The 25,098-nt window shown below is 57.0% G+C and overlaps 8 protein-coding genes across 8 annotated transcripts; 5 read left to right on the top strand and 3 right to left on the bottom strand.

Annotated features, from left to right (window-relative positions):
• Positions 1-2,053: 2,053 nt before the first annotated feature.
• DCS_04779 (uncharacterized protein) lies at positions 2,054-4,036 on the top strand (the record flags this gene model as incomplete). Its single annotated transcript, XM_040802085.1, has 2 exons — positions 2,054-2,223; positions 2,314-4,036. 2 exons carry the CDS (start codon positions 2,054-2,056, stop codon positions 4,034-4,036), a joined length of 1,893 nt encoding a protein of 630 aa, XP_040657118.1.
• A 76-nt stretch (positions 4,037-4,112) lies between these two features.
• DCS_04778 (uncharacterized protein) lies at positions 4,113-5,202 on the bottom strand (the record flags this gene model as incomplete). The annotated part of the gene is made up of 2 exons (XM_040802084.1): positions 4,113-4,777; positions 4,842-5,202. 2 exons carry the CDS (start codon positions 5,200-5,202, stop codon positions 4,113-4,115), a joined length of 1,026 nt encoding a protein of 341 aa, XP_040657117.1.
• Positions 5,203-5,743: 541 nt separating this feature from the next.
• On the top strand, positions 5,744-6,671 carry DCS_04777 (U3 snoRNA associated; the record flags this gene model as incomplete). Its single annotated transcript, XM_040802083.1, has 2 exons — positions 5,744-6,084; positions 6,158-6,671. The coding sequence occupies 2 exons, from the start codon at positions 5,744-5,746 to the stop codon at positions 6,669-6,671; spliced, it is 855 nt and encodes a 284-aa protein (XP_040657116.1).
• A 221-nt stretch (positions 6,672-6,892) lies between these two features.
• Positions 6,893-7,216, bottom strand: DCS_04776 (uncharacterized protein; the record flags this gene model as incomplete). The annotated part of the gene is made up of 1 exon (XM_040802082.1): positions 6,893-7,216. The coding sequence occupies one exon, from the start codon at positions 7,214-7,216 to the stop codon at positions 6,893-6,895; it is 324 nt and encodes a 107-aa protein (XP_040657115.1).
• A 6,277-nt stretch (positions 7,217-13,493) lies between these two features.
• DCS_04775 (von Willebrand and RING finger domain containing protein) lies at positions 13,494-17,158 on the top strand (the record flags this gene model as incomplete). The annotated part of the gene is made up of 3 exons (XM_040802081.1): positions 13,494-13,566; positions 13,783-14,914; positions 14,989-17,158. 3 exons carry the CDS (start codon positions 13,494-13,496, stop codon positions 17,156-17,158), a joined length of 3,375 nt encoding a protein of 1,124 aa, XP_040657114.1.
• Positions 17,159-18,228: 1,070 nt separating this feature from the next.
• On the bottom strand, positions 18,229-20,142 carry DCS_04774 (T-complex protein 1, theta subunit; the record flags this gene model as incomplete). The annotated part of the gene is made up of 4 exons (XM_040802080.1): positions 18,229-18,246; positions 18,306-18,479; positions 18,538-19,930; positions 20,084-20,142. The coding sequence occupies 4 exons, from the start codon at positions 20,140-20,142 to the stop codon at positions 18,229-18,231; spliced, it is 1,644 nt and encodes a 547-aa protein (XP_040657113.1).
• Positions 20,143-21,108: 966 nt separating this feature from the next.
• On the top strand, positions 21,109-22,255 carry DCS_04773 (HMG box protein; the record flags this gene model as incomplete). Its single annotated transcript, XM_040802079.1, has 2 exons — positions 21,109-21,579; positions 21,695-22,255. 2 exons carry the CDS (start codon positions 21,109-21,111, stop codon positions 22,253-22,255), a joined length of 1,032 nt encoding a protein of 343 aa, XP_040657112.1.
• Positions 22,256-23,210: 955 nt separating this feature from the next.
• DCS_04772 (sporulation protein RMD1) lies at positions 23,211-24,975 on the top strand (the record flags this gene model as incomplete). The annotated part of the gene is made up of 3 exons (XM_040802078.1): positions 23,211-24,407; positions 24,471-24,822; positions 24,899-24,975. 3 exons carry the CDS (start codon positions 23,211-23,213, stop codon positions 24,973-24,975), a joined length of 1,626 nt encoding a protein of 541 aa, XP_040657111.1.
• Positions 24,976-25,098: the final 123 nt, after the last annotated feature.

Below are 25,098 nucleotides of genomic sequence, written 5' to 3'. Positions count from 1 at the left end.
GTGAACGCAACGCACGCCAGCACTGGCTACGCATTAGACTCGGTGGGATATCTCACTCGCAGCCACAGCGGCATCATGCCATGCGATGCTGTAGATTTCGGTACGAAACGAATCCGACCAAGGCGTTGCCAACCGTCGTCCAGGCTTTCCGTCGCACTTCTTCTCTACATGTACATGCTGTATTACCAAGCACATGCAAGTACATGCATATGTTGCGTCCAGACGCTACTGCGTGTGTGCATGCATGTACCTATAGCACATGCACACCAACTGATATCGTACACCGGCTGAGAGTGCCCCGCGATGATGTGAAACCGGCGTCGTTTGGGCTGCCACGGCGTGGATCGAGCCCATGTCTCCGGGCTCCCGTCTTCCCTCGCGAGCATTCCTTTGGCTGAGACATCGACTTCCAGGGGCGTCGACGGAAAATCCGTCCCGAGTCGTACTCCGCACCGTGGTTGTTTGTTGTCGTCGTCGCCATGGTGTTACGAACATGGCGGGGTACCAGACGGTTTAACCATCGCTTCTTCGTCCCACATGGGCAAACAGCGCGGGACCAATGACTCGGCCGGAGACTCGTGCGGGCAGAAATTTATGCGTTTGCCCGGCGAACCTGCTGTTTGCCTTTTCCCGGGTACCAATGAAACGGGCCGGACGCTGCCAGATGGGTCACGGATGGTACTCTGCTGTGACCGGATGAAAGGTTTGTCGGAGGCTATTCTTGGAATGGGAAGAACGAGCTGGATGAATTGCGGCCGTGGCGGATGGATCTGAACATGTGCTGCGAGAGCATAGGCGAGATCTCGGCAATGAAGCTTCCAACTAGGAGGAGGTAGGCACACCTGGGCACTTGACGTGCGCTGTAGCTGCTGTCCCTCCTGCATTGATTTCATTTCCGAGTGCTAGTCGAGTCTCCTCGGTTCGTATACCTGCCCGTATGGCTGTCTCATCCGCAACTCTGGCAACAAAGGTCAACAAACTCGAGCAAATACGAGAACGGAAAGCTTAAACTGGACGCGTCCACCAACGGGAGTCGCGACTCGGGCTAGGCGACAGCCTTCTCGGGGCGGGCACGGTACGAGGTCAAAGTACACAGGTCCCTGGATTATCCTCGATACAATTCATTGAGATGGCAACGCTCATTGTTCACGTGGGGTCAAGATTGCGTCGCAGATCCGCCGCCTCCTTGTGGCTGCAAGTACGTGCACGGCGTGCACGCCTACATCAGCTCATCCTGCCGCTGTATTGGGTCTCGGCTGCTGGCAAAGGGAGGATGCCCTGTTTGTTTACATCCGATCGATGCTCGACAACGGCTTGACGAGTCTACAGAGCTCTACTCGACAAACGCAGAGGCAATTTCGGATGGCGCGACCTTTTCGTACTATTCACGCCTTCCTGCTAGTTTCTTCCCTCGAAAAAGCAAGCGGGAGCCGCAGGCAGGCGTGACGGGTGAACATGTTCCTCCCTCCGTACCTGTACAGCTGCGCCGAACCGTGGCTGGTACATTGTCACGAGTACTTGCACATGCTTGCAAGTTCATACAAGCCTGTACTCCGTTCTCCGTACTTGTATGCATGCTTCTGCATGTACTTGCTCCGTACCTACAGCGTACATGCTTTTTCATACATGCTCGCACACACGCAAAGGTGAATGTGTAAGTAGGTGTACAGTACTCCGTACGGAGCAGTTCACATCACATGCACAGTGCTGCACATGTACTTACTCTCTGTCCGGAGTGCTCTGTTACTTACGGAGTACTCCGTACTTGTGTTGTAATGGTATTGCTCCGTTGGTACCCCCAGTCCAAAGTACCTAGAATACCTACCTGTCATGTCTTAGTACGGGTAGATGGCGCCACACATTGTTACCTTGGCAGGCGGTATTTTGCATCATCGACCGCCACTACGCCGCCAGCACCGCCGCCTGCACCGCCGTCTGCACCGCCGCCGTAGATGGCACAGCCCAAAAACGTTTGGAGCTGGAGGATGGAAATCGGCACTCCGTCCCTGCACATTCCACATTCCAGATTCCGAATAGTAATATTCCGAGCAGAATGTCAGAGCCTCGTGTCATCTACTGGTTCCGCACTGATTTGCGGCTCCACGACTCCCCCGCCCTCCAAGCGGCCCTCGATCTGGATCCGGCCACGCTCTGGCCCATTTTTACCTGGGACCCTCATTATGTCTACCGAGCCAGGGGCGGGCTCAATCGATGGCAGTTCCTGTGAGACTCCGACCATACTCGTTCGAGTGCCGACTCGTCCAACGACGAGGACCCCTCGGCCCAGCATGCTTGCTAAGAACGACGCCGTAGACTGGACTGTCAAAACGACTTGTCCCATGCCATCACCCGTCTCAATGCAAAGTCCAAGCTCTTCGTCCTCAGGGAGGCACCCCAGACGCTGCTTCCCAAGCTGTTCAAGGCTTGGAACGTTACCCATTTGGTGTTTGAAAAGGACACCGACGCGTACGCCAGGGAGCGAGACGAGGTTGTCACGCGTGCCGCGCAGGAGGCAGGCGTCGAGGTCATCGTCCGGTCGGGGAGAACGCTCTGGGACAGCGACCAGGTGGTGGCCAGGAACAATGGAAAACCGACAATGTCCATCTCGCAGCTGCAGGCCGCGGGGGCCAAGGTCGGCAGCATCCCGCGTCCCATACCAGCCCCCAGTCGACTTCCCGACCCGGGGGAGATGACCCTCGACTTTGAGCAGGATCCGCCCGTGGTTCAGCCAGACTTGAACTCGGACCGCAGAGCCGAGAGCGACACTGGCTACGGCCAGATTGCCGGTCCGAAAGGGGACTTTGCCATCGAGACCATGGAGGAGCTGGGGTTCCCCTCGGCGACGACGCCGCATCGCGGAGGCGAGAGCATCGCGCTCAAGCGCCTCGGCGACATCGTTGACAACCACACCTACACGGCAACGTTCGAGAAGCCCAAGACCAACCCGGCCCAGTTTGAGCCCCAGGCAACGACCCTCCTCTCCCCCTTCCTCCACTTTGGAGCCCTTTCCGTCCGCGAATTCTACTGGCGAGTCCAAGACGTCGTCGACTCGTACCCCGGGAAGGCCTCGTCGCCGCCAACCAGCCTCACCGGTCAGCTGCTCTTCCGGGACATGTACTTTGCCGCCCAGGCCGCGCTCGGGTCGGTGTTTGCGCAGACGGCAAGGAACCCGTGCTGCCGTTTCATTCCCTGGCACCTGCCGTCCAAGCGGGATCCGGACACCGGGCTGATCACGGGCGAATACCACGTCGACTCGGAACAAGCCGACGCCTGGTTTCGGCGATGGAAAGCAGGCGTCACGGGCTTCCCCTGGATCGACGCCCTCATGCGACAACTCCGCCAGGAGGGTTGGATTCACCACCTCGGCCGCCACTCGGTCGCCTGCTTCCTCACTCGAGGCGGGTGCTACGTCGACTGGGAGCGCGGCTGCGAAGTCTTTGAGGAGCTCCTCCTTGACCACGAGCCGGCGTGCAACGCGGGGAACTGGCAATGGCTGTCCTGCACGGCCTTTTTCGCTCAATACTACCGCTGCTACAGCCCGACGGCGTTTGGTCAGTCGTGGGACAAGAACGGCGACTTTGTTCGCCGCTGGGTGCCGGAACTGAAGCATCTGGAGGCCAAATACATATACGAGCCGTGGACGGCGCCTATCCAGAACCAGAGGAGGGCCGGCGTTCGCATCACCGGCGATGGGCTGACGCGTAGGGAAGCGGGCACGTACCCGAAGCCCATGTTTGATTTTGCGAAGCAGAAAGCCGTGTGCATGTCGGCGATGAAGAAGGCGTACGAGATTGGACTCCACGGCGACGACAAGGCGGTGCTCGACGGCAGCTGGCGGTCCCTTTTTCCATCACCAGACATGGCCGATGTCACCGGGGAGTCCGAGAGTGGAGCGGAAGGGAGGGCAGGCAAAAATCGGGAGGTCTCGACGAGAGGCAAACGACATGCGTCCGAGGCAAGCTCGCAGGATGGGTCCAAGAAGCAAATGAGATTGAGCTTTGGAAAGCAGGGCAGAGAATGTCACGCTAGCAAGTAATTCACCGAGTCCGGGTGAAGAGACGGACGGACGGGCCTGCGCCAGCGCCTGCGCCTGCGAGGGTTGCACATGGAGGTCAGTAATCTACCCGCGGGTCCGCCAAGCGAGACCACTCCACGGCCCACCGTTGGCTGTCCTCGGGAGACCTCCCGTCCGCCTCCTCCAAGGCCATCTCGGACAGGTGGCTGAACAGGTGCTGCCGGCCGCCGCAGGCCGCCGCGTATAGATGCCGCGTCGCCTTATCCCTGTCTTCCGACCGCAGCATCATGCCGATTTCCATGTGAGCCTCGGCGAAGCCGGACTCGGATAGTGCCTCGAACACCTTCAACGCTTCCTCCCGCTTCCCCAGCTTCAGCAGCGACTTTCCGAGGCACAGTCGGCAGTAGGCTTTCCACTCGAAACTGCCCGTCGCCAAGCGGAGCGCCCGGCGTAGTGTCGTGACGGCAGCGTCGAACGAACCCTGCTCGAAGAGCAACTCGCCCTCGGCGGTCAGCGCATCAGGGTCCTTGCCTGTCGAGACCATCTGCTTAAACCGTGCCTCGACCTTTCTCAGCTGCGGCATGCGTCCAAAGGCGCCGGAGCGGATCAGCTGCCGCGCCAACGACAGCGTCGCGGGACGATGGCCCAATTCCGAAGCAGACGCCCACATGGCCGTCGCGAACGCATCTGCACTGCGCGAGCCATGGATCTGGCGCATGATGCAGGCAACCTGATGCAGCATTCGCGCCGATTCGGCATTGCCTTGGATGTTCGGTCAGCGCCGTGCCGCACGACAACACGAAGCACACTGCGCAACGTTGCTTACCGCCACCAAGCGAGACGGCCCAGGGGCTTGAGCCATCCTTGATGGCCTGCGAGAAGCGCCCTGCGTATTCATAACACTTCTCTGCCGACAGAGATGTGTCGACGTTGCCGCTTCTCGAAATTATGCTGCCGAGTGCTTCTTGGGAGATGTCGGAGAGCGTGAAGACTTCCGAGTACGAGGTTCCAACCCTCGGCGCTCGGGGAACAGCATATCGCCTGCGCTGGCCACCAGCTGGTGCCAGGGCACTTTCCGTGGCATACGGACAAGGTGCAGAGCGGCGGGTTAAAGCCACGGACGAAGAGGAAGAAGACCGATTTATCAGAAGGGCGGTGCACGTCCTCAAGCTGGGACGGATGGCCATGATGAGAGGTGTCGAGTCGGACGCAGCCTCGAGTCGGACGCAGCCTCGAGTCGCGGAAGCAGCCTCCAAAGAAAGGCTTCGGCTCTCTCGTGTCAGCTACGCAAAAAGCCTAGGGCGTCATGTATTATCGCAGGAACCCGAAAGCCATGTCTCCTCATGAATGGTAGGAAATGGAGCCGAATGGTGTCATGTCTGTGTGTGCCTGAGTAGCCATGCACTCGGCTTGCCAACATCGACGGACCAAGGCCCCACTCGAGCTGCATGCCGACCAACCAGACCCACAAGCAGAGAGACGTCGCGATCAAGGTCCATACGGCTAAATTTTTGAAGACCAAAAAGTTAAAAGTCTGGCGATATTTTGCGTCGCTCCGTTCAAGACAACACACATTCAACACGGGCCGTGCTGACAAAGTATTGTACTTCTCACCACTCAAGGACCAATTCGACAGGCACATCAACCGATCCCATTCCACTGCGGTACTTGACTTGGCCGCTCACCCACCTCGCGCGATTCCCTCCACCGCTTCCCATCGCCTCCACGATGGTCGTTCAAACGCGCAAGAGGAAAACGGCAGCGCTGGCGCAGCCCTCGGCCTCTACATCGTCGGAGACGACGAAACGGCAGAAGCTGCCGGTGCGATCAAAGGGTGAGGCGGCTCCGGCGCAGGAGGAGACGGCCTCCAAGGTGACTCTCATCACCTTTGACGACGACGGCAAGGCAGACAAGGAATGGATCGCTCCGGTGCCCACCGGCAAGACTACAAGGCAGGACGTCTCGGACGAGGAAAGCGACGATGATGCGGGACCGGAAACGGTGTCGACGGCGAAAGCAGCGTCGGATATCAAAAAATCTTCACAGGCAGCTCGCAAAGCGGCTCAAGAGTGGGACTCTCCGCCATTTCCCTTGTCATCCCCCCCCCCCGCGCGGAGGCACTGTACTGACCTGGCCGTGCAGGGTGGCCGTGGCCGAGAAGCGGAAGCGTCAAGAGCGCGACATGGTGCTGAAGAAACAGGCTGTGGAGCGTAAAAAGGCAGAGGAGGCAGCAGCGACGGCGGCGGTCTCGGCTGCGCTGGAAGATCAAGACGGCGACTCCGGCGACTCCCCACCCAGGCAGCAAGCAGCTGCCGGCGGAAGGAGACGGATCGACAAGGCCCCCATCCCGAACCTGCTGCCGCTCGAGTTCCTCACCGACCCATCGAGCGATGATTCCGACGAGGAAGGCCCCGCTGCCGACAGCGGCTCGCGGCCGAGGAAGCGAAAAGTGGCCGCCGTCGAGAAGAGTTTATCGCGGCTGGATAGAGGTCCCGGTGATGAGCTGGTCGGCTTGACTGTATTTCGCGTGGCCGCAAAGCAGGACGAGAGGATGGCGCCGAAGCTGAAGAAGCAATCGAGGAACACCAAGGAGATGCTCCTCAAGAGGAATCGGACGGCGGCGACACCCCGAGGGGGCTTCTTCACGAAGCAGTGACGAGGAAGAGCAGGCGGACAAAAGCTTGGCTTCCCAGTCCTCCGAGAACCCCTTGGAGCGGACGACGGCACCCTCCCCTCCCCCTTTTGGCCGTGCGGCCCGGTCCGCGAGCAGCACATGCGAAGGAAACACGACGTTGTCTTTGGGAATAGGCCTGAGCGGCCGGCACGTTGGAGGTCCGGGCACTTGTTACCGTCCCGATGCGATGACTCGTTTGGTTGTCAGTCCCGCCAATCGTCTTTGCGATGGATGGCCATGGCATGCCTGGAGAAATGGCTGCAACATGAGGACCGGGCGACGGTCGGCGAGTGCGTGGGGGGGTTGAGGGCCGTGAGCGTGGCGGATGAAGACCAGCGATTGCCCTGGCGGAAGCCGACGACGAAGAGCACACTCCGGTTGGCCGATTCTCCGACCTCGCGAAGCATGGCCAACTCTACGTAGATGTAGAAACTTGGCACTCTCGCACTGTCTGGACTCATGATGCTCTCCTTACAGTACGGCCCCATTTTCGTCGTCTTCACGTTTCGTGCACGTATTTCGGCCATGTCAAGGCCTGGCAGCTCCTAGCTCGGGGGTGCATGTGAGCCCTTTGGATCGAGGTTGCTCGGCATCCAATGCCGCCGCACCATTTGCTCGTGATGCGGGCAGGCTACGGGTCACAGTCGATTGACCATGGCTCGGGACACGCATCAGACATGCATCCACGTCGGTCCATTCTTGCATTGGCGTGAGAGCTTCCCCCCCGCACCCATCATCCATGCCGTTGTTTCTCCGGCTCCTGCTAGGTCGGTGCCCAGGCCTAGAAAGTACCCCTACTCGTCCATGTACAAGTAAGTAAGCACGGCAGTACTTGGAGTACATGTACTGCACAAAGCACACGTACTTGTGCGTGCCTAGAATGGTAGGCGGGCAGCAAGCGGAGACGGAGTGCGCGAGTGCACGATGCGAACGATGAAGACGTCAACCTTGTGGTATTCCTTGCACTGAACTTACTTGTAGTACTCCATACTAGCTACTGCTTAGGTAATACTAGTAAGTTGCTACCCGTACTCCGTACATGTACTCCGTACTCCGTATTATTTATTATTGTATAGTACGTTCCAAGCGGTGCTCCCACTACGAGCTAATAGTGGATATCCGTCTAGCATCAAGATGTCCATGTACTTACAGTAAGCACATGTAAGTAAGTAGTTGCAAATATTCTTGTACTCCGTACAGTACTGTATGTTGGGCCGATACAGAGACCTCCCGAGTTCATTACGCAAGCATATCGTACTGTACAAGAACAAGGACAGGTGCATTCAGCACGTCCATCGTCGGGCACTTGCACTACATGTACATGCGCAGCCAGCACATCAAACCCTTTTCGACACAGCTTGCGAGTCGGCGATTGATTGTCACGGCCTTGGATAGTGTCTGGTCGCGCTCCGATGCTTACTTTTACACTTTCCAGTGTATGAACGCGAGCACGGCACAGGTAGGCGACGGCAGGTACTTTGCATTCGCACCTCGACTTGGTCCACTATTCATTCGTTCTGCAGAGCCCTGACTGGCCCTTTCGGTCGACAAGCCCAAGGCTCGCTACGAAGCACCTGTGCTTACTGCTCGGGCGTACGCGACCGTCGGGAGCCGTGGTGGACCCCATGGGTCGGAATGCTGCCAGCGACCCGCCGGATCGATAGGCGAGAGCGGCACTCCCTCCCTCCCTCACCACCATCACACCAATCCAGTGCAAGAAACCGTGCCTACCTGGAAGGGTGACCCTCTTGGAGTGCGGAGCCAAGTCTCCTTTGATCTTAGGCGTTCATGTGCTTACCTGGACGAACTTGTACTAATACTTGCAAGTGGCTGGGACGGCAATACCTCGTGGCCGATTCAGAGAGACGGGGTAGCCCGATGGACCGGCCCCCCCCCTGCACCTATGGCCCGCACTGCCTGTACTGTAAGTAAGTAATTACTTAACTGCATGTACTTACAGTAGTTGCACTTGCAGTGTTCGTCAGTAGGCACTTGGCCATCAATGCAACCCGGTGCGTGGTAGGTGCTGTACAGTACATGTAGGTTTGGCATCGCACCAGAACACAAGTACGGCTGGCGTTCGGAATGGTCTGGCCCAACGACCCGAATGATGACTACGCCCTGGCGTGTTCGCACAAGTCTGTTCGTTCGTCACCCAAGTCCTGGCGCAATGGAGGTGGCGACGTCAAGTTTTCAGGCGCCAAGTCCATCGACGCCTTGGAGCGAACAAAGCCGGCCACTGAGTGCACGTGTCATGCACCCGCACAACAGCAAAGGCTGGCAGGCGATGGGCTGTCGAGGCGGCATGGTAGGTACGTGAGCAAGTGCGTGACGAGTTCCCGACTGGCATGGCTCGTCTTCCGAGACCTTGACCACAAGCACGGCGGCAGCCGAGTTCATCCACCAGGTTGCGGGCCTCCCTCCCTCCGCCAGCACGACGGTAGGTGCACTGTCGTGTTGCGATGCCAGAGGTGGTTTCGGCACTTTATCGTGGTTGCGGTTGATGCCATCCTGCTGCCGCCTTTCCTTTCTGGATATCCTGCTCCAATCGTCAACCAGCATCTTCGTGGACTGACCCTTTCCGGTGGCACACTGCAAGCGTGAGCGAGTACAAGTAGGTGCGTGTACGGAGTACTGTACCTTGGTATTGCATTGACATTACTCGTACAGGGTGCTCCGAAGCACTTGGGCCCATGCGCAATGGCACGGAACCTTGACTTACTTACTCGCACGTACGGAATAATACGGCACGCTCCATTCACCGGGGTTCAAAAAAAACAACTCGAGCTAGTTTCAAACTCCTTGCCAGTGGCAGCGTCTATTACGGCGTGCGAACGGGGTGCACCACAGTGGATGAGAACTTTGTGCTGCACAAAGACAAACTGTACGTCGGTACAAGGACAGGACGGAGTGCACCGTACTACTCTGCAATACAGTTCACCTCACAGCACAGCAGGGACAGTAGCTGTAGTTGTAGGTGCGGATTGAGGTGCGCAGGCCTGAGGGGCCCACAGTCACCCTACACCAACGACCACCTAAGTAAGTACTACTGTAGGTAACTGTTAGTAGTTACTTACGAAGGCACCGCCCAATTTGTACCCAAGTACTCCGTACACCTAAAGTACATGCACGGTACTTGCACGCAGCTGTGTGTGTGCATGCTCGTCAGTGTAAGTACTCCGTACAAGTGCTGTACTCATCTACGCGAATACTCCGTGCTTGTTTATGAGGTCGAGCACGCTGCGGGATACGCTGCATCCCTCCTGGATGGTGTGTAATACATGTAACCCAACAGCGGAGCACGAGCAAGACGTTTGCTACTGTCAAAATCTGGGCAAATCTCGGCTTCCAACAACCCGAGGCAAACGCTCGGCGATGCACCTTTTGTTTGGCCAGTGCCGTTGGAAACATGCAAAGCAAGGGAGTGTGTGTAGGCGTACATGTGCGCACGACGCATGGATGAATGTGTCTGGCTGGGCACGTTTGTTCAAGGGCAAGTACTCCTAGCAGTGCACAGGTCGACCATGCAAGTATAGACCATGTAAGTATAGGTGTATACATGGACTGTGCCTGTGCTCTTACCCGTCCACTACGACTTTCTGAATATATAGTGACTTGAACTTCTCCTTTACGTTTCACGGTAGGTTTTCGTCCTCGTAGATGACGCCATTTGGGGATTCTGCGTGGGACCAATCGTGCAAGCAAACCAGTCAGTTTGTACCTGTACAAGTAAGTAGCCGTACATGCGCATGTGCAGCACAGTACTTACTTGTACACTTACGAATTGTAGGTGTACCTACGGCTGGTAGGGCCTTTTCGGCACAGAGTACGGAGTACCGTCGCTTAGATCGTAGCGGGACAAGAGCCCCCTCCCGATAGCCGGGCAACAATAAGGCGACAAATGAGACGTCGGCCTTCTTGTGAGGAGTATCTACCTCATCTACATGTATCTGGTAATGAACTAAGTAATGAACTAATAGAACTAGCTACTACAGTAGGTACTCCGTACTCCGTACTAGAGCTGCCTTTGAACCCTACAACTACTAGGTAAATATGTTCTCCGTACTCCGTATCCTGCAATGTGATTCCCATAAACGGGGAGTACTTGCTACCCTACAGAACAGGCGCCCCGTCAAGTGTACAAAACCGTACTCGTAGGTAAGTACGGAGTACATGAGTACAGGTATAAGTGCAATTACTTTCAGTAGCAAGTCCATGCACATGTAGCTGTACTTACTCCGCACATGTACGTAAGTACAGTACTAGTGCATTACATTTACCTAGTAAGGAAGCAGGAATCCGCTAACTACTCACTGTAATACAAGAAATGCAGGTGCAAGTACTCCGTACATGTACTCCATACATGTAGTTAAGTACATACCTTTCCGGAGTAGGTGAAGGTTCCAAGTGTACGTACATGCACAGTAGGATAGGTGTACAAGTAGAGACGGATACGAGCGTACCGAGTACAATAAGTAATCAGGTGCTGCTGTACTCCGTACAAGTAGGCACCTGGCCAGGCAATATGCAATACGGGGTGCTCCAGATGTACTCCGTACTCCGTACATAGCACTGACATGCGGCAGGTGCCTGCGCGATATGGGCGAGTCCCATCACTAGTCAGGCCGTGTTGCCAGACAGTGTTGCCAGACAATGTTCGTGCCTACAACGCGCACTTACACTACACGGACTTTGACGTGAGCTCCGTGTCTGCAGGAATCAACAAACCAAGCCATCGTTGGATAGGTACGTACGAAGCACCAGACGCCCAACGACTGCCTGCAGAGCTCATTCGTGTCTCCATGTACTCCATACTCCGCACTCGAGTAAGTACATGTACAGTACTGTACTCAGTACAACTAATGTACTCCGTACTTACAACTACACTCGAGTGTACAACTACTTGTACAGCAAAATACTAGGGCTTTAGACTGCCCCTTCCCGCGATAACGGTGATGAGCACCGAAGCCCCGCCCAGCGCGCGATGGTACCTGCAGAAGTGCCAAGTGGGCCTTCTCCATGTACATGTAACTTCTCGTACTCGTACACATCATGTACATGTACACAGGTTGCTTGAACGGTTGCCCCGTGGTTCAAGTAAACGTGTGTGATTTGCCATGTACACTTACAAGAGAGTACTCGCCGGAACATCCTGGACCCTGCAGGGAGGTGGCAGGTACGGCAAGGTTGCACGTCCTTTCCTTAGTGCGCGTAGCAAGTACTGTAAGTATGTGGTGTCGCTGGTCGTGGGACCCTGTTGATGGATGCTTCCTTCCTTGCCTTTCAGTTGAGCCAAATCGTTGACCTCGCTGGCCTCGCCCGTACCTCGAACGAGGACGAGACGGGAATGTATCTTGTAATATTATGCACGTAGGCTGTCGATGTGCGTAGGCTGGTCATCGGTTCAACTTCTTCCGCGTTTTTTCTTATTAAACTGCCCGCCCGTCCGACGTTCGTCCACCATCCATCCCCTCCCACCTTTCTGTCCACCTTCCACTTTCATCTTCCAGATGACCATCCATCACTTCGTCGCCTGAACCCTGCGCCGGCCGAATCGTCAGCACGCTCGCCGTTTCGTAGCGGACCCGCGTACGATCGAGAAAAAGTACGAGTACCGACAGATACGAGCTCGCCGTTCGTTTCCTTGGCTTTGTCGCTCGCTCCCCGAATCAGCAAACCAAACGAATCGCCATTCGGCCCCTGTTTCGCCTGAGACCAAACAGGTACAAACCTTACACCTACCTACCTACCTATGCGTGCTGGTACGTCCTTGCATAGAGCACGTCGTCCGTATCCGTTCAAGGCCCCCAACATCGCACCCTCGCGCACGCACGTACGCACCGCCCAGTCCAGTGTCTGGCCGACTGTCCAGCTCAACTGCCCGCCCACCATCAACCGCCCAGCGCAGGCAAGACAGAAGAAGTCAGACAAGACAGGCCGGGCAGTGAAACGAAAAGCGGTGCGCGAAACGCAAAAGCAACCGGCAAACACCCCCTTCCTGCCAAACCTGTCAGCTGTCACCAACTAGTGCTGCATTTTACTTTTTGTTCCTCTCCCAGCTCTGCGCCACCGCACTTGCTCGACGGACACCATCTGCCTACTGGACAGCAACTTGCAACCTAGCACCGTTGACCCGCGATCCGCTCGCACTAGCCCCTCCGCCTCGCTGCTGCTGCGGCAGTTCTCCGGCCTACACCTGCAAGTGCAGCGTACGCATTGTCGCCGTCGTGACGGCAACCTCATTCGCAAAAAGCGACGCTCGCTCAAACTTGCTCCCTCACCAAGAGCCTCTACCTCTTGTTGCTTGCCTGCTCTCTCTCGCTTGCGCGCCGAGCCTCCTACGACTCCCGTGCCGATCCGATTCCCTGGACCGCCGTACCCTGCCATCATGCGCTTGCGGTCCCCGCTCTCTCTCTCCGCCCAGTATTGTTAAAAGACAGGGGACCTTCTTGAAACGCACCCCCCCCCCCCCCCCTTCCGCTCCAGGCTTTCCCAAACAACACTTCGACAAACGCATGATTCTAAGTTTTCTCTGGATTTCCTGTTCCAACGTCGCATCGCTTTCCCCCTCTGTCGCAAGATTCTCCTCGCAGCGATTTCGATCCGCCACACCCATCGGCTCGACTCCGAGGGCACAGGTGCTTCTTCCTCGACTGTGACCGCCACGATACGCTGCCGACCGGCTCCGTCTGCGGATCTATCTGTACCTGTTCGCCTCACAATCACCTGCGGCGAAGCACGGTTGGCCTTCACTGCTGCGACGTCCCTTCTTTCATACCCCGCCTTCGGCCTTGCCATCCTCCAATGTTCGCCCGGTCGAGGAAAAGTCACCGTCAGCGTGACGAGTTTCCCGAACCCCCTGGGAATGATTCCAGGAGTAAGCATTCGGATCTTTCTTCTCGCCTCGCTCACTTGAGCCTCTTCAGCACCACAAGTGCCTCGCGACCGAGGCACCTGGCGGATTCATCCTTGTCTCCAGAAAAAGGTAATAATAGTGTTTGCTAATAGTGTTTGCTGAGCCCTTCTCGCCGCCGCCGCCGCGAGCAAGACAATTTTCCGGAACCGGTTACGCTGACATGTCCCCGCGTAATAGGCAATGTCTTCCCCCCAGCAACGCGCGGCAGCTCTCTTCGGGGACGTGGCGAGTCCATTGGGTCAACGGCTGCGGAATCTACCTTCACATCGCGAACAGACAACCCGATGGCCGGCTCCGTCGACAGGAGTCGCATAAAGCGCGACAGGACCTTTGTCGGCAGCGAATGCGCCGTATGCGAAGAGCCCTTGGAGCATACCCTGCAGGGCGAGCGCGTCCTTCAATTCTCCTGTTCTCACGTCGCTCACGAGGCCTGCTTCTACGAGTACATACGCGAGCTCGACTCCCAGTACTGTCCTACCTGCGATGCGCCGCTGCATCTCGACACGAGCCGAGGAGGCAACGTCATCGACATAAGTCGGTTCTTCCACCGGGACAAGGTCACGCTTCCAGCTACTAATTCGGCGGCAGAGAAAATCAGCAACATGGTCCGCACCGCCGGTGGCGACGCTCGCACCTCGACGCAAACCCCGACGCCGACCCTGACGCCGACCTTTGCGCCGACCTGGGACAGCCAGACGGTGAGGCCGCCCAGCGTCAACAGCTCTCAGAAGCAGCATCAATCTCAGCAGTTCAGCCTCAATGGCCGCGACAGCGGGACCCGCGCGAGCGCCAGGGATAGCCGTGAAGCCCCGCCATCGGACCGCTACGATTCCTCAAAGCACACGCGCAGCGACAGCGAGGCCGACGGCGTAGCCTCGTCCAGCGGGTACCCGGAAACGACGCAGAGCGGCCCTCCGTGGCGCCACGACTACGATGTTCAGGCCATGGAGACGACCCTAGGCAGCCCTCGCGGCGTCGCCAGGAACCCCATTCCTCCCCCCACCGTCACCGTCCGATCCGAGTTCCCAACCATCAACAAATCCCTCCAGCAGCAAACCCTCACCTGCCTCGTCACCGTCGAGGTGCCGGACAACAAGTGGAAGCCCGACCCAGAGGACATCGGCGTCCAAGCGCCGGCGCCGGCGCCGCCCTCCGTCGGTGCACGCATGGACCAAGGCACCTCGAGGTCTGTGACACCTGCCCCGAGCGTCCGCCGCTTCCATCCATACGAGCCCGCCGAAGTTCTCGAAGAAATGACCGAGACTTTGCGTAACCGCGTCGAGAACTGGCATGGCTTAGACTTCAGCAAGTAAGTTCCCCCCCCCCCCCCCCTTCGCGCGCGTCGTGCCGCTATCGGCTCCCTCGGCGACTAACCCGTGCCAGATTCGGCCAGCTGAGACTGTACGGCACTCTCCGGGTGGGCAAGGACAGGGCGACGTGGCAGGAGCTGGAATGCTACCTCTTCGCCGAGATGCTCATCTGTGTCAAGGAGAAGAAGCTGTCGCCCCAGGCACATCAGTGGGATGACTCCGGTGCGCCGAGAAAGTTGACTCGATGCACGCTGAAGGGCTCCATTCTCATCAAGAAGCATCTCAACGAGGTGTCGGAGGCCGGAAGCATGGACGGAAATGTCCTGACCCTGAGCCTATCCGTCGCCGAGCTGCCTCAGTTCCACCTAAAGTTTGAGAACCGGAACCAGCTCAAGCTTTGGAACCAAGCCCTGCTGGACCTGAACGCCGTTGAACCCTCCCCCACCCGCAGCCCGGATCTCGACCGTGGCGACCTGTCCGAGACGGACGAGGAAGCGGACTGGCAGCGCTCGCATCCGCAGCGAGTTTCGTCCACGACATCCTCGTGGGGCCACAAGTCGGCGACGACGGCCCCCACCGAGTATACCAACCTCGCGACCAAGTGCCCTAGTCCTGTGAGCTCGATACACGTCCCCATCGACGTTGTCGTCGTCGTTCCCATCTCGGCATCCATGCAGGGCGTGAAGATCAACTTGGTTCGCGATGCGCTCAAGTTCATGGTCGGCACCCTCGGCGAGAAGGATCGCATGGGACTGGTGACGTTCGGATCCGGAGGCGGCGGCGTGCCCATCGTCGGCATGACCACCAAGGCCTGGCCCGGCTGGTCCAACATCTTGGGCTTGATCAAGCCGGTGGGACAGAAGAGCCACCGGGCCGACATCGTGGAAGGTGCCAACGTGGCCATGGATCTGTTGATGCAACGCAAGCACAACAACCCCATCGCCACCATCCTCCTCATCAGCGACGCCTCCACGGCAGACGCAGATTCCGTCGACTTCGTCGTCTCCAGAGCGGAGGCGGCCAAGATCACCATCCATTCCTTTGGCCTCGGCATGACGCATAAGCCGGACACCATGATTGAGCTTTCCACGAGGACCAAGGCCGCCTACACGTACGTCAAGGACTGGATGATGCTTCGTGAGTGCTTGGCCGGCTGCCTCGGAGGGATGCAAGCCCTGTCGCACCAAAATGTGAAGCTCAAGCTCAAGCTTCCCGAGGGCTCCCCCGCCAAGTTCCACAAGATCAGCGGTGCGCTGCAGATCACCAAGCGAGCCACTGGCCGCGACGCCGAAGCAAGCCTCGGCGATTTACGCTTCGGCGACAAGCGTGATATCCTCGTCCAGCTGGTCATCATGCCAGACAACTCCTCCCAGGACCAGTTGCCGCAAGATCCTTGGGATAACATCGTGTCCGGCTTGGAGGCGCTCGGCGGGTCGTCGGACAATGACGGAGAAAGGACCGTGTCCGTCGAGGAGGTCCCCTTGATCCAGGCCGATCTGAGCTGGGGGGACATTCTCCGGGACGGCACCATGACCCAGATGCCACGACCCTCACTCCTGGCCATCACAATGTTACCCGCCAGTGCCGGCCAGAAGAAGTCGTGGCAGAATGCGCCCCTGATACCTCCTCACCCGAGCATCGTGCAGCGGCGCATGGAGCTGCTCACCTCTGACATGCTCACACGAGCCCTGACCCTGGTCGGTCGTGGCCAGCATGATCGTGCGCACACTCTCCTCAACGAGACGCGATCCATTCTGAAGGGACTTGGCAAAGGTGGGCTGCCACCGGTCCCCCCTACGAGCAAGTCGGCGTCGCCGACGCCTCATCTTGGCCACGAACATCCCCCCAGCTCGACGGCAACCCCTGATCGAAAGCAGAGCCCGTCGCCGCCTGCCTCGGTTCATTCCTCGTCCGGAAACAACTTCCAGCCTGCTCAGCTCGGGCCCAGACAGGCCGACGGCATCGCACTTGGCGTCGGAATCGATGCTACCACCGTGACCGCCTTGGATGCCGAGCTTGAGAGCAGCCTGGAGTGGATCAACCACCCTGCTGTCTTTGGCCGCGACAGCCGCAAGGCCGTTCTCCAGGCCATTGGCGTCATCAGTTCGCAGCGTGCGTATACATTCCGCACCCCCATCGAAGGTCTTTGGGCAGGACGTGTGGGTGGCATCAAGCGGTTGGCAGAAAAGAGCCGCGAGTGGCGCGAGGAATGTGGCGAGGGCGGCATCATGGAAGAAGCATAAGAAGCTTAAAGCCTTCTGCTGTTGATGGTGCCAACAGGTCGCCGCCATCTTCCATTTTCTGCGCCGTCCTTGCTACGACCCGGCCAACCTCCCCTCGCGTGATGCGTTCTTTCGTCGCCTTTACGTCTTATGATTATCTTCTTTCTATTCCCATGCAAGCACGCAATATAGCCAAGACAGCTATGTGCGAGCTCTTTATTCATTTCTTTCATACACATTTATGTTGGTTCACAACGTCTACTTCACTTCAAACCAACGGATATACCCACCGCATTATCTACTGGATAGCTGTGTTCTTTCTTGGTTTTATTTTTTATTTTCAGACGCATATTGCCATTTTCTTCCTCTACGTGGGTCGCTAGAGACATGATATCACGACTTCGGGAATTTGGAAAAGTCCTTGTTTCTCCTTGGAACGACTTTTAGGTGTTTTCATCGCCCATTTCCTGTCCTGCGGGATAGGATGGCATTTCATTACTTTTGTTACCTTTGGGCTATGTACGAGGGCATGACGGTGTTTCAAAAGTTCTTGGTGGAAGACACGATAATAGAAACGTTTAAGGCACCGTTCCAAGTATCCGTCTCATGTGTTCTTTTTTATGCGGCTTGAATGAGAGTTGGCTCAAATCGTCCTTAGAAAATATTGATTGGGTCCTGTAGTCCCATTGCGAAACCATACGACTGGCGGTTCTTGGGCTGCGATTGTCGTGCTAGACTCGCAAGCTTTGGAAAAGTAGTCTCGCCATAACACGATTTCGATTCCAAAGGGGAACTTGTTGTAGACAGCGGGCTGGTTCGTCAGCTGACTTGATCTGACTCGACCTGAAGTCGGAAACAAACATGACGAACTCGGAACAGGTCGTGCTCCCAACCAACCTCGGACTTGACTCCATGGGAGGTTGCTTCATCGAGTTTCCTTCCACTACAACTCCCATCAATTCGCCTTGGACCACATGTTGACCAAATTTCATCGACGAGAGGGTATCTATCTTTGCCACGTTCCGTCACCGCTACTTGACAACACTGTCCACGACCCTTCCAACCCCAAGAGGTGGCACCACATCGCACGTTTAGTCCTCGTCCCAGTTCTGACAGGGACACGACAAGTCAGCAATTAGGGCGATGACGTCGTGGGGGATCAACGTACAGGGTTGGGGCCGGGCGGCTTGGGCCCTCCGGCCTGTCTTGCCACAATAATCTGGTCGACGGACAGGACAGTCCGAGCGGCCTCGGTTGCCAGTTTGATGGCCCAGTGCTTCGATGCCAACAGATCCAAGATGCCTTCCTCCGTTGCATCCAGTGTGCCGCTATCGTCGTTGTTCTAGTCAAACGTCAGGCTGGATTCTCGGGCAAGCCGACGGATATTCAACCACGCTCACCTCAATATCGACACCAGTATCACCATCCTCACCCTTGTGATGGGCAGCGTATAGCCTGCTGAGAACCTCGGTGGCGTCCAAGCCACAGCTCTCGGCCAGGGTTCGGGGAATCACCTCGAAGGCCTCGCCATACTTCTTGATGGCGTACTGGCTCAGGCCAGGCGTTTTCTCTCCTTGGGCCTGTATCCTGGTGCTCAGTTGAATCTCTGTGGCACCGGCGCCAGGGACAAGTCGTGGGTCTCTTGTGATGGCCTTGACGACATTCACGCCGTCATCGACGGCTCGTTCAACATCGTCGAGGTGATTCTGGGTAGCGCCGCGGAGGACGAGAGTAGCAGTCCTCGTCACCTCGTCCTCCTGTCTGAACACGGTGACTCGGTCGCCACCAATCTCGAGCGTTTCGACAACGTCGATGCTGCCCATCTCGTCGGGCATGGGGGCGCCTAGCCGGGCCAAGGGTGTGGCGCCGACCACGCGGCAGACTCTTCGCAGCTCGAATTTGCTCAGGATACGGATGGCAAGGATGCCGAAGCGGTTGAGGTAGTGCATGGCCAGATCGCCAATCTTGTCGCCGCAGACGACCACTCGCAGACCGGAATCGTGGAGCTCCTTGATAGCCGTCTCCAGCTGGGTCTCCTCACCCTTGGAAAAGTCCATCATCTCCTTGGCGTTGTGCAAGAGCACGGTACCTTTGGTTTCGGTCTGGCTGGTGTCGATGGGACAGGTGTAGACGCCGACCTTGGCACGGCGTGCCTTCTTCACGGAGCCATCGGGCTCCTTGGGAAAGACCATGCCCTTGACCACACGGCTTTGGTCCAGGCTGCCACCCATGATCTTGACGACCCGGATATTATCGACGTTGAAGTTGGCCGGATTCTTGGGCAGCACGGCCAGGACAGCTTCGGCGACGAGATCGGCAAGGAAATCCTCGTTTCCGTTTTGCTTGCTGGCGATGACGGTTCGGATGGCTTTGCTGAGCTCCTCCTGGTCGCGAATGTCCTCGACCTTGTCAACGGCAAGCTTCTCGAGTGTGTCGAGGGCAAACTTTTGCGCCTTTTCGTAGCCGATGACGATGTCGGCCGTCTTGAGGCCCATGCGCAGCAGGTCCTCGGCTTTTCGCAGGAGTTCGCCAGCAAGGATGATGACGAGGTTCGTGGCATCGCCCATCTCGGATTCTTGCTGCTGGCTCGCCATGACAAGCAGCTTGGCGGCGGGGTGAACGACGTCGAGCTCGCGGAGGATGGTAGCGGCGTCGGAGGTGAGGATCATCTTCTGCAGGTGGTTGATGACGACTTTGTTGCAGCCATAAGGGCCGAGAGAGGTCTGCACAGTCGAGGCAATGGCTCTGCAGGCCTCAATGTTGCGCAGGACGGCGCCATCTTCGGAGTCGTAGCTGGCACCGGGTCAGATCCTCGGGTCGCAGCATGGTAGGATGCAGGGTTTTCGAAGGGTGCCAAAGGGGAGAGGGAAGGAAGGGGAGGAGGAGAGGGAGGCCACAGTATGGGGAGGTGGGATGATGCCATGCATGAATAGCAGAGAGACGTACTTGTTGTAGCCACCTTTGAAGAGACCCGCGTTCGGGGCGTTGGGGATGTTGAGCGACATGGCGACGAAAGCCCGGGGACTCCTGCGTCGTCACAATGTGGGCTGTCTGTCGGCGAGGAAGTTTGCGGAATCGGTCGTGGCGTGATTCCAACAAGCTGACCAGCGAGGAAGCAAGTCAAGACAAGCCAAACACTTGTTGGAAAATCTAGGTCGCTAGGAGCATTGGGCATGGCGCAGCCAATCAGCGGCGGATGCGGTTGGGAGGCAGGTCCTTTGTTATTCCGCTCCCCATAAGCTTCTGGCTTTCGAAACCAATTACCAGCTTTACGACTTAGGGGAGGAGAGGAGGGGCATCTATAGGAGCACAAAACTTATTCTATACCGTGTTTATTTTTATTTTTTAATAAAACCCTTTTGTGATATTCGGTCGATATTTCTAGTTGAGGATTCAGGTAACCTTAGGCGATGCGGCGATGGGTTGGCACGTTGATTCAATGAATCCACAATGGCAGCTAAAGAGTGTTTGCATACCTGCGCCTACCGAATGGTACCTCGCACGTATTAGTGCCTTGAGTTGTTCAGCTAGCGTAGATCTAGTACCTGGACAGTGGTGGCGAATGTACCTACCAGTAGTGGCAGTAGGCACGAGTACTTAATGTAGGTGTACTTGTTACCTGCTCCGTACGAAGTACTAGTAGCTCTACAGCAGTACTTCGTACGGAGGAGTACTTTCATTGTGTAATTATTCCCGCCAATCCCTAAATGAAGCTTCCGCGCGGTAGCCTCGTGGTCGCACCACCTCATTGCTTGTCTTGCAGCCCTGGATTTGATTTTTCCATTTGACACGCCAGCACTTTCCTCTCGCGCATCCGACGACAATTCTACACAGGCTAAAGAGTGACAAGGATTCTGGCCTGTCGTGCTGTTTCGGCGTCGTCCACTACGCCTGGCTAACCTGCCAGCATCCGACAACCGTCTCCGTTCACGCCTTCTTCGTTCCTCGCCTTCTTGCCGCTTCCTCCTACTATGGCGCCGCAGTCCGGTGAGTCTTGTATTTCTGAATCATCCCCCCTCCCTTGCGTACCGGATCGTTTGCACTCTTCCTCGCCGAGCTGCACTGTCGATTCCGCCCGTTCCTTTTTGCCGCGAGGTCAACCGCAAGGTCAACCGCAAGAGCATTATCGCCTTCCGCTGCCCATGGCCGTCGTCATCATGCCCCTGAAAAGAAAGTTTGCCGAAGTTGACGCTCCTCCCACAGCCGTACCACCCTCGCTTCCCCCCTCTGTCGAAGAGGCCTACCGTCGCAAATGCGTCCAGCTCAAAAATCGCACAAACGAAGTCGAGGACGCCAACGACGCCGCTCGACTGCGCCTCGCCCGGATAAAGCGTCAGGTCGAGAAGCTACGGATCGAGAGGGCATTTCTGCTTGAGCAGCTTGCCAAGCGGACGAGCACCAACGTGGAGGATTCCGAGGGCAGCCCCAGCCCTCCTCCCACGGTACGCACAATCCAATTCCCGTTCGAGTCATGCGTTGGTACCGTTTCTTTCCATCCCGTGGCCCGATCTCTCCAAATCCATATCTGCAATTGAAACGTCATCTGATGAACACAAGCTGGCCGAATTCCGAAGCGAGCTGGATGCTAACCCCCGGAAGCCCAAGGACAAGCCTCTACGGATCAAGAAGGGTCATCGAAAGAGTGCCGCCAATGACGCCGAGTCGAAGCCCGGCACGTCCAAAGACCCTGCGTCGCCAAACTCCGGATCCCAGTCTCACCCCCCCGAAGGTCGGTCCAAGGACGGTAAGTCGGCGGCGAACGGGGTCGGCAAGCCATCGAAGAATCCTCGCAGCGCCTTCGAAGCCTACTGCCTCGAGGCCCGGCCCGCGCTGAAGGCCAAGAACAAGGACGAAGATGTGAATATTGAGGAAGAGCTCGCACGCGAGTGGGAGAATCTGCCAGAAGCTGAGAAGGATGAATTTCGGGTCAAGTTTGAAGAGGAGTCCAAAAATCAGCAGGAAAAGGCCGGCAAGGATGGCTCGGAGTCCAAAAAGAAAGAGGACCGAGGTGGGGATGGTAAGGACGACAAGCCGGAGACACAGGACGAGGACGTCGAGATGGCCAACTACGACACGGAGGACCAAGAGACGCAGGTGGACAAGGACGGAGACGACTAGACGGCATGGTGACGACGGTTTTCTGGCGCATTCTGGATTTTGGGTTGGGGCGTTTCTTCGAGACAGGGTGATTAGGCACAGCAAGAAAATTTCATGAGCAGTACTCCTACCTCACTACGCATAACTGCTGCCCCGTGTCAGCTGTACTTTCTGAGCATAGCAAGTACGTACAGTATATAGGTATTATACATATACAGTATGCTCGAATATAAGGCTACTTCGCACTCCACTTTGAGGAAGTACTTTTGCATGAAATACTTCGTACGGCCATCAACGGCTGATACGAGTGTCGAAACCAACAATGTCAATATGGGGGAAAAACAATGATGGATGGAATGACATCGCCCTCGAATTCACATACGCGTATGCCTACAAACTACTATGTCGTGATCGGGTTTATTTTGAAGAAAAAAGAATAATCAGCTTCCTTCCAGGTGTAATTCACATGGCAATGAGCACTCTGGCTCGCTCCAGGCTGTAGGTACGGAGCACTTACTGGCAATCTGGCACACACAGGAGGGCTGCGCAGTTACTTGGTACAGGCTGCAGTGGCCTACAGCACATGTATTATGCACGGATACCTGTAGATAGTGGGATCTAATCCCTAGCCCCGTTGTATTATTACCTGTAACGACAACAGAAAAGGCCGCCATGGCCAAATCGGGAATCAACCTGATTGAATTTCGTCATCCACCATCTTTCCTGCATCGGGCTTTCAGTCCCAAAAAATAGGCACAAAGTTGTCGATCGATTCTTCCCCTCAACGCCCAGCCCTCCGGCCTGCCGTATCCTCTCACGGATTGTCAACTGAATACCTGGTTCCTACCCAATCGACTCGGATGGAACGTTGGCGTCTGCGTGACCGATAACATTGACGAGCGACGTGACTGCTCCGACTTGCAGCAGCGTCACTGCCAACCTCATACGACATCGCCGCAACCTGTTGCCAACGACCATGGATGGCAACTCCCACTCCAACGCCAACAGCAACGAAAACAATGAAAGCACACCCCTGTTAGCCGCCGCCGCCGCCGCCTCTTCCTCGGCACACAGCCGACCGCGGAATCCGAGGACGGTCACCTTCAGCGCCGATCCCGTGACCAAGACCTTTCAGCCCGACTCGAACCCCGTCCACGCCAGCCGATCCCAGCATGTCTCGAACGGTAGTCATGCCGTAATCGGCTCCGGTGGCACGTCCGCTCCCCCCGTGCTCGCCGCCTTAAACAATAAGTTGCGCCGGCGGAACAGTCACGGGGCCTTGCAGTCTGCGCTCCACAGTCCTGTCGGGGCCAAGATTGGGCCGCAGAGGAGCACGAAGAAGACGGAGAAGCTCAAGCTTCTTCCCAACCCCGATATCGAGGATGGCGAAGATGAGGAGAGCGGTCGAGAGGTCTACTCGCAGTACACCCGCATCAAGGACCCCACCGCGAGGAGAGATGCGGCGAGACTGGGCAAGGGGGACCGCAATCGGCTCCCGCGCGTCACCGCCTACTGCACTGCGAACCGGTACGAAATGGATGCACTCATGCGATTCCTCAAGGGTCGCGGCAAGACCCGCGGCGCCAACCCCAAGCTCATCGACGAGTGCATATACACGCCGTACGCCTATGGCCACCCGGGCAAGGGCCACGATGTTTCCTTCCCGGTGCACGAACGACGGCATTCCACCGGCGGCGAAAGGTTTAGCGACGAGGTGAGCCGGGAGCAATTTCGCACCGGCCTTCGTCAAGAGTCCAGGTACGACTCCGGCTACGGAGGCGACTTTCCAGCCGACGGCACTGATCCGGACGCGGATGTTCGTCATCTCAGCGGCGAAGTCTTGCTCGGGCCCAGTGTTTCCGGCCACATTCCCGCGGCCGAGGCCGTGCCGGACTTTGACACGCAGATCCACACGCCCGAGGTCTTTCTGTTCGATTACGGCGTCGTCGTAATATGGGGCATGACGGAGGCGCACGAGTCCCGGTTCCTGAAGGACATTTCCAAGTTTGAGCTTGAGAAGCTCGCACCAGATGATGTGGAGACGGAGCATTTCAACTTCTACTACACCCGCGAATACCAGGCGCGGATATACAATGACTTTATCACGCTAAGAGATAAGAACAATTACATGACGAAGCTGGCTATATCACACGCGCTGGCGCAGAGTGTCAAGGTAAGTCACCACGTACCCTGCGCGGGCGACTTTGGCCTACGTCTGCTGACTGTGCCATCGTAGACGTCGCTATTCGAGGAGCTGATTGCCTCCACCATCGATACTTGCAAGGACATCCCGACTCAGATTGCCCTGACAGGCAAGATCAACCTCAGCCGCTCGCAGATTAACATGCAGATAGGCGAGCTATTCATCCTCCGCATCAGCATCCACCTCAACGGATCTGTGCTGGACACCCCCGAGCTGTTCTGGGCCGAACCGCAACTGGAGCCCGTGTACCAGGCAGTGAGGAGCTATCTGGAGATGGACCAGCGCGTCGGTTTGCTTACCGAGCGCTTGGACGTCATCGCCGACCTTCTCGCCGTGCTGAAGGATCAGCTAAGCCATGGCCACGGTGAGAAGCTTGAATGGATTGGTGGGTCACCCATGTTTGCCCGCTGCCTCGTTGGAACCTTGCGAGCTAACGGGATAACTGTGTGTGCGCCCGACAGTTATCGTACTTATCGCCATGGAGATTGTTGTTGCAGCTGTCAATATAGTAGTGGATCTTTATGCTGGCGAAATTTAATCACGACGTTACCAACGGACGGGTGAACCCCGTCGCGAAGACACCGGCATTCCGCAGTATTCTTTGGCGCGTTTCTTTCTTGCATTTTCTCGGTATCTGGAGCAGCCGCCATTGACATCCAAC

This window comes from Drechmeria coniospora, chromosome 02, assembly GCF_001625195.1.
Source record: "Drechmeria coniospora strain ARSEF 6962 chromosome 02, whole genome shotgun sequence".
Taxonomy (NCBI): domain Eukaryota; kingdom Fungi; phylum Ascomycota; class Sordariomycetes; order Hypocreales; family Ophiocordycipitaceae; genus Drechmeria; species Drechmeria coniospora.
The sequence above is the reverse complement of the archived record's forward strand: the minus strand, read 5'-3'. Positions and strand labels throughout refer to the sequence as shown.